This window comes from Poecilia mexicana, unplaced genomic scaffold (genome assembly GCF_051168715.1).
Source record: "Poecilia mexicana isolate PSO_F unplaced genomic scaffold, ASM5116871v1 scaffold_2, whole genome shotgun sequence".
NCBI classification, from domain to species: Eukaryota; Metazoa; Chordata; class Actinopteri; order Cyprinodontiformes; family Poeciliidae; genus Poecilia; species Poecilia mexicana.
Window position 1 is genome coordinate 23,661,477 of NW_028263371.1, and position 7,309 is coordinate 23,668,785.

At 36.7% G+C, this 7,309-nt stretch overlaps 1 protein-coding gene across 2 annotated transcripts; it reads right to left on the reverse strand.

Moving 5' to 3' along the window:
• Nucleotides 1–539: 539 nt before the first annotated feature.
• On the reverse strand, nucleotides 540–5,803 carry orc4 (origin recognition complex, subunit 4). 2 transcript variants are annotated; one of them, XM_014970667.2, is made up of 13 exons: nucleotides 5,138–5,803; nucleotides 4,587–4,658; nucleotides 4,428–4,504; nucleotides 4,220–4,310; nucleotides 4,072–4,147; nucleotides 3,915–4,000; nucleotides 3,639–3,839; nucleotides 2,986–3,159; nucleotides 2,838–2,924; nucleotides 1,831–1,939; nucleotides 1,660–1,755; nucleotides 868–935; nucleotides 540–787 (listed from the first exon to the last, which is right to left on the reverse strand). In XM_014970667.2, the coding sequence occupies exons 2-13, from the start codon at nucleotides 4,641–4,643 to the stop codon at nucleotides 605–607; spliced, it is 1,305 nt and encodes a 434-aa protein (XP_014826153.2). In that variant the 5' UTR covers nucleotides 4,644–4,658; nucleotides 5,138–5,803; the 3' UTR covers nucleotides 540–604. The 2 variants fall into 2 exon arrangements, with proteins under 2 accessions (XP_014826153.2, XP_014826157.1); XM_014970671.2 differs by lacking the exons at nucleotides 4,587–4,658; nucleotides 5,138–5,803 and having other exon boundaries at nucleotides 4,424–4,504.
• Between the last annotated feature and the right edge of the window lie 1,506 nt (nucleotides 5,804–7,309).

The window sequence follows — 7,309 nt, forward strand, 5'->3', positions numbered from 1 at the left end:
TGGGCGCTTTTTCGTGTGAAAATCCTTCAAATAAAACATTTTTTTTCATTGCTGCTGCACAATATCACACTGAAACATTTCAAAATACTTCCATTAATCACAGCATGATTTTCTGCCGCCACCATATTTGTCAACCTTATCCACCAGGTTAGAAATGTTGAAAACTCACCAGACCAGAGATCTTCCTTCCACAGAACTTTCTCGCTGGTATTTTCCTTGGTATAAATAGAGTCTGCAACTTTTGGACCTTCTGTATTACAGTAATCAGCTAAAGTTTTAAATATTTAAGCAGTTTTTTCATGTAATAAATATTTGACAACATAATCACATGGAAAAAATATTGGCATTGCTTCAGATCTATTTGTAATTAAGTTTATCATACAGGTTATTATTTGGAGGCCATTGTTTGCAGATTTGTTCTAAACTCTGTTGCAGTAAATGGTGTTTGCACATAAACGCCTCTAGGTGGCAGCAGAGAGGACCTTCAAAGCCAAAATCAGATCCTAGATTCAGTAAAAAAACAACAGATACGATGAAAGTAGCATTTATTTTCTTTAATAATTTATTGTGAATATTTGAAACTATTTTAACAAACGTCTAAAGTCTAGGCGAACGCCGACGTGGCCCACTGCTTGACGTCCGTGGGACACTGAGGGTACTTCTGCAGCGCCTCCATGATCTGACTGTGGTCCAGCATCAGCCTCATCAGCTGAAACTCCCTCTGGGTTTTAGCCGAGGCGCCGTCGGCAGGTCGGATCAGCTCCAGCTGCTGCAGATGCTCGAAGGCCTGCGGTGGGGGGGGGAGACGTAACTATGACAACGAGGTCTACCTGGGAAGCTTGGTTGGTAAATCGGACGGAAACTTACCTTCATGATGATTGGCTGCTCAAAGTTATACATGGAGTTGGACTTCCTCTGCAGGAACTTCTTAAACTCTAAATGCAAAGAGAGCAAGTTATTAACCGCTTTTCTCGAGGTCACTTCAAAATGTGTTGGCCTGAGCTTTAGGTTTTGGCATCCAGAAATCAGAAATGTGTGTTTTTATTTCGCAGGATTAATATTTTATCTACAATGATCGACTGTTTTGGTCCATCTTGTCTAAATATATAAACAAAAAATATAATAAGGTTTATTATTTGGAGTCTAAAGTGACATAAGTCAAGTTTCTCAAACTCTAAATCTGATTGGTTGATCAGCCCCCAGTGACGTCTCCTCCCTCTAGAAACACACTTTTCATTAAGTTCACATTTCTGTTTTTAAAAATAGCTTTTATAAATATATATACATTCTAATTTTAAAATGTCATGTTTTCATTAAGTCTAAAATCTTATAAATAAAGGCTTCCCATGTTTTCTTGAGTCCTAAAGCATTAGAGACGACTTTGCAACCCAGATTGATTTGTCAATGAGTTTGTTTCCGATCTGCTAGTGACTCAATGGATGATCTGTTGCTTTTTCAGATCTTTTACCTCATATTTTTCCTACTTTGTGTCACCATAAGAGTTCCTACGTTTTCACAGCACTGAATATTTAAACAGTTAAAGCGTTTTTTTTCCCCGTTTATGCTCATGTTGGTGTGAAACCTGAAGCTGAATTATTCTGCAGAAAACAGAACTTATAGTGACTTTCTTTATCTTTGCATTGACGTCTGCAGGCCTACCGTTGTGAACCATCTGCAGATTGAACGGCTCTCCTTCATAGACGTCGTTGAGGTGCTTCATGGCGATAATCAGGCACAGCTCCAAGATCGATAAGCCTACCAGAGAAGAAGAAAGTCTCGGGTTTAATTTGGCTGTGAGACTCCGGACGGGACTCGGGTGAACTGCTTTACCGTGGAGCATGTTTGCGTTGGCGTCGGCGAGACAGAAGCGACTGGCGTCCAGAAGATCCGTCGGCGTGATGGACGGCCTGGCCACCGAGACTCGACTCAGACACAACATCTGAAAGGAATACGTTTCCTTCTTTTGGAGCAGCAGGACATTGAATAATTCAGAAAAATCTTTCACATGTGGATAAAACCTACAGCTGGGTTTTTGAGAAAACGCTCTCCATTGAAAAGTTTTAAATGGTGGCCATGGTCATCAAGGAAATTTGATTTTTGCTCTAAATTATTCAACATTTATCCATGATGGAGACTTTTAGTGCAAAATCATTCATAACTGGATTTACAGAAATAATGTTTACTAATAGTTTTTTGATTTTACAATACAATTGTGCATTAGGATCATCGTAGATAGAAAAAAAGAATAAATTTCCACCAAAAAACTCAAGGCCTCAAAAAAAAAGAAAAAAAAAGAAATTTCTGAGCTCCAAAAGTTTAAAATCTGTGAGAAGAAAATCTAGAAAAGAAACTTTCACATTTTCTGAGCTCATAAAATCAAAAATGTTTACCTTTAGGAAATTTTCCAGAAGTTTTCTGAAATTTCCCAGTTTTCTCTAGAAAATCTTTTAACCTGAACATTTCTGATTTTCTAGCAGAAATGTACATTTTTCTAGATGAATATGTTTGGTGTGAAACCACAGCCTACATACCTTCAACCATAGAAATCATTTGTATTTTCTTGATCTTGTGTTTCCTTTTTCTGTTTTATATTTTTCAAAATGTAAAATATATGTTTGCACTAGTGTCTGCAGTACTTATTGCCAGTAAAGATTAGCAAAAACTATTGCAAAACCACTAAAAAGATTTTTAAAAAATAGTGGAACTTAACACAGGAATATTAGCAGAAGCTAACGCTAACCACCAAGACGACAAATACAAACATTTCATGGTTGTATCCACACTTGAAAGATTTTTACAGTAGTTTTTACGGTAATGTGCTGCTTTATTTATCTCACCAGCAGCGTGTGCAGGGAGCGGAAGTCCGTACTGGAGTTGAAATGTCTCTGCAGAACCTCTTCAGCTGATTTGTCCTCACAGAGAGTCTGCAGGAGACAAAGTCAAGATCAAGAAATCCTGTTTCCGTTTCAGGACTTACTGACTCACCGTCACGGCGGCGTTCCACTCCTGAGCGAACTTTCCATCCGGGAAGTCGTCCGGCAGGCTGAGCTGATCCCGGATCCGTTCCAGGTACTGAGGGAACGTCAGCTTGCTCAGCAGGTACATCTGACGGTGGGAAAACCGAGACTTCACCCGCTTCTCCAACAGCTCCAACACATCCTGGAAGAAAGAACCCGGAGAGACATTAAAATCCATTTTATTTATGGTTTTGGTTGTGTGAAGTCTTATATTTCCATTCGGCTTATTGTTTTATTTTTATTTATTATATTTAAAATGTCTTCCAGCTGCAGCGTGGCATATTCTGTACAAAATTAAAGTTTGCCATTATGAAAATGATCTGAAAATGACAATATTATTATTGTGCATCGCAATAATTTCTGGGACAATTTATTATATAGACTGTGACAGGCAAAATAAGTGAATAAAATGAGAAGAAATTGAATTGGGTGGAAATCTGGTGGGTTTTTTGTGTCGTTACAGCGCCACCAATTGGCCCGGCAGACCTACTACACCATTTTCTGTGGCAATGCATCCTATTTTAATCCTTTACAAAAATGTGCCTTAGAAATTATATCTTGTCAAAAGTGCTAGATAAAGTTTGACCTTTAACCTCAGTAATGCCTGTATGCATGACCCACCAGCCTGCAGGTGAGGCCGACTACAGCGACGGGCGCCTGGGCAGACTGGGAAACATCAAACAGGTTGTAGAGCAGAGTCTGGTTCTTGTGCTGGGCGAACAGGTCGAACTCGTCCAGGACGAACAGCACCGGACGGCTGCTGCTGCGATCGCCTTTCTTCAACGCATCCAGCAGGAAAGTCAAGTTCTCCGCAAAACTTCCCTGAAGTCAGACAGAAATCTGGTTTGAAGCAGTTTTCTTGCAGAAACTCCTGCTATAAAGCCTGTCGTTACTCACAAACACTTTATCGCCAACAACGTTCTCCAGCTGGAGCTGCCTTGTTATTTCTTTCAGAGCTATTCTGTCGTCCGTCTGCAGGAGGCCTGAAAACGGATGAAAGGATGCATGAAAACCGCTCTGTTCGAGATCGCATCGTGAAGCAGGTGGAGCTTACCGTTGAGGTGAACCTGCAGGAGGTTTTTCTGCACCTCTGTTTCCTGTGACAGTTCCCTCAGGACGCTCCTCAGCAGCTGCAGACACAGAAACAGACGTCACGCCTCGGGATACGATGATTTTCCAATGCTAACCTGATGGAGGCTCACCATGGTTTTCCCAGCTCCTCTAGGGCCGATGATTAGCACAGAGTTGCTCTCCCCGTGGACCGCCGTTCGCTTCAGCAGCTCCGCCAGGTGTCTGCAGGTAAACATTCAACATTATTCCATTTCTATATTGTAAATTTTGTTTTACTAGGACACTTTTGTGAGCTAACCTGGGTGACATTATTCCAAAACCAGGGATAAATTCACCTACTTGTGTTGAGCCTCCACTCCCTCTGGTTTAACAGGAAGCTGCTGATGGCAAAATCTCTTCCTTAAAATCTGATGAACCTGGAAATAAAACGCACATGAATACAAATTTATAACGTAATCAACATAAACAAAATAAGGGGGAAAGTTCTTCATTTCAAACCTGACTGATGCATTCTCCAATAGGCAGATGAGCATCTTTTGCTTTTCTTTTACTCATGATGATGTGAAAAACCTGTAAAACATATGGTTTAATATTTTAACAAATGCGCATTCTACACTTTAAATCAAAAAACATGTATTTATGTTGATAAATGATTGAAAGCAAAAAAAGTCGGAATTGAATAAATCCCTTTAAAAGATCCGTCAGTAGTTATTACTTGTTTTATTATCGATTACGACTTTGGTATACTCGACAGAAGGCCTAGCAGGGTGGATTGTTCGCCGAATTGTAAAGGGGGCATCACTTTTAAAGAATATTTTCCAGCCATTACCTGAGGCCACTTAAAAACCTGTCAGAAACGATAAGATTTCTAAAACAGCTCAATTAAAAACAAGAGTTTGGTGTAACGTTCATTCCACTTCCACCCCGCTAATTAATCAGCCCGCAGCTGAGAAATTCTGAGATAAGGAACCTTCAGTTATATATGTAATAGAGAGTTAATTAATATAAGGATCTGCACAGACAGTAGCTGGAGAGGAGAAGTTTCCTACCTGAACGTGTTATGGTGAAAATGTTTCTCTATCTTCGCGGGAATGCACTGATTACCACTTCCTGCTTATGATTGTAGCTCACTTCTGATTGGCTGAGGCAGACAGCCGACCGGAAAGCGGCACAATGTAGTTAAACGAAATAAAATAATAACAAAAAAAAGATACAACAAACAGATTTAACATAAACTCACAACTATATACAATTATTTTTCGAAATTCAAAATAGTAATAATACAACAATAACATCAGCGCGAGAGTTAAAGTTTAAACACAGAGATGTCTAAATGTCGCCCTCTAGGGGCAAAGAAAATTATAACGCAGGCGTATTTGTTTACATTTATAGTCCGGCTTTTTTCTTTAAAAATCAACAACATTTGAATATATTATATTTATATTTCACAGCTTTAAAATTCCTTAAGCAGTCACTGTCATTATTTATGTGTCATTGCTCATTCAAGACATTTATTGTTATTTTCTGGGGTCTTGTTTGTTTTGTCCAAATTACATTACTGAATTTATCCCTATATTTATTTCCTTAAATTGTTTTTTTTTCAGGGTTTGTATTTTTTATTTAATAGTAAATTTTTTGTGTCTTTGTAATAAAATTTGTAATTTTAATATTTTTATGTATTCTGTAAAGCACTAAGAAATAAAGGATGAAACATGAAAAAATGCATATTGTTAACCAAGATAATTTACAGCTAAATTAAAAATAAAAGTAATATTAAAGAGTGAAAAAAAGGTGACAGTTATTTTTCTTCTATTTTTCTAATAGTATGAAATTTTGGGGATGTAAAAAAAGAATATTATAACATCATTGTTATTAAAATGACCTTATCACTCTTAACTATTAAATGTGTCTATTGAATCTATGCAGAACATGAAAAATATGTTTTCCTTATTGTTGACAATCTCATAAAAAATTCACATTGTATTTATAAGTTATTGTTTTTATTAAAATGTAAGAATCTGACATTCCTCTGACTTTGATAAAACTGGTTCAGATTTTCTCTCGTCCTCAGTAAAGATAAAGCTCTGGTTATGCTGTGGCTTTAAGTTGATGGATGAAATAAGCAGAATAAACTAGCAGATATCTCAGGAATCGCCTGCTTCACTGAGCGCCTGTTTATTCTGTCACATTATGGTAAAATACGACCTTCTGCTGACATACTTAGCTTCCTGTCTGCCCTTATATAAACACATGAAGAGCTTTTTTAAAACTGCGGCCGAACTCGTTTATGGTTTCCTCAGGCTTGACCTTCAGAGCTGCAGCCTCTTCACAGCCGAAGGCCTCATTTTCAAGCTTTCATGGGTTTTATTGATCCTGTTTGAGGGTCTGTTTTGGGTGCAGTGTCAGTTTTTTAGATTTGCACATTTATACTGGACTCTTGTTTACAATTTAGCTGCAGATGATGAGCAACACTGAAACTCAGGATAGTAAAAGCATTTTGTGAAATAAATTGAATCTTTAATGACTCATTCTGGGGTATTTTTTGGGGTAATTTTGTAATTTTTTTCTCAGACCTTAATATTTGGGGAGAAATTTTCTCTTTTTATTCTGTTTAAATAAATGCGTGTTGATTAGTTTTTTATTATTATTATTTTGTCAGATTAGAGATCCTATAGAATGCAACTGTTTGTCCAAATGTTTTTCTTTTTCTCAAATCAAACATTTTCTGACTTGTATTTTCTGTTTTTGCGTGTCTTTAGGAAAATATTTTTGTTAGTATTTCTAAATTTTGATTCCTTTGCTTTTGTTTTCTCGGGTTTTACATTTTGTATTTGTTTTTAATTATTACATTTGGATTTAGTTGTCAAATCTTCATGATTTATTAATGTTTAAATAATTTTTTGCATCATCATTATCTTAAAATAATGATTTACCAGTTTTGCTTTTGTGTTTTTTCTATTTTTTCAAAAGATTTTGTTGTTTTCCCACCATTTTTTATATTTAATTCTATGATGGCCGCTTAAATGCAAATGTTTGCCAAATAGTATTGTTGTGTAACGTCTTTGCATCTTCTCTGCTTTTATATTTAGTAATGTTTACAAAATGTTTTATTCAATGAAATGTTTTTGTATTTTTGAATTTTGTTGTCAAATATCAATGATTATGAAAGGTTCAGTTATTATTTGAAATAATCTGTCTTAAAAAATAAAACAGTAATTTTG

Excerpts from the sequence above, each read along its gene's own strand:
- orc4 (XM_014970667.2), bottom strand. The coding sequence starts at position 4,643 with ATGAGTAAAAGAAAAGCAAAAGATGCTCATCTGCCTATTGGAGAATGC. Across the intron at positions 1,756-1,830 it reads CAACGCAAACATGCTCCACG|GCTTATCGATCTTGGAGCTG; the intron begins GTAAAGCAGTTC and ends CTTCTCTGGTAG. Across the intron at positions 788-867 it reads AGCAGCCAATCATCATGAAG|GCCTTCGAGCATCTGCAGCA; the intron begins GTAAGTTTCCGT and ends CCCCCACCGCAG.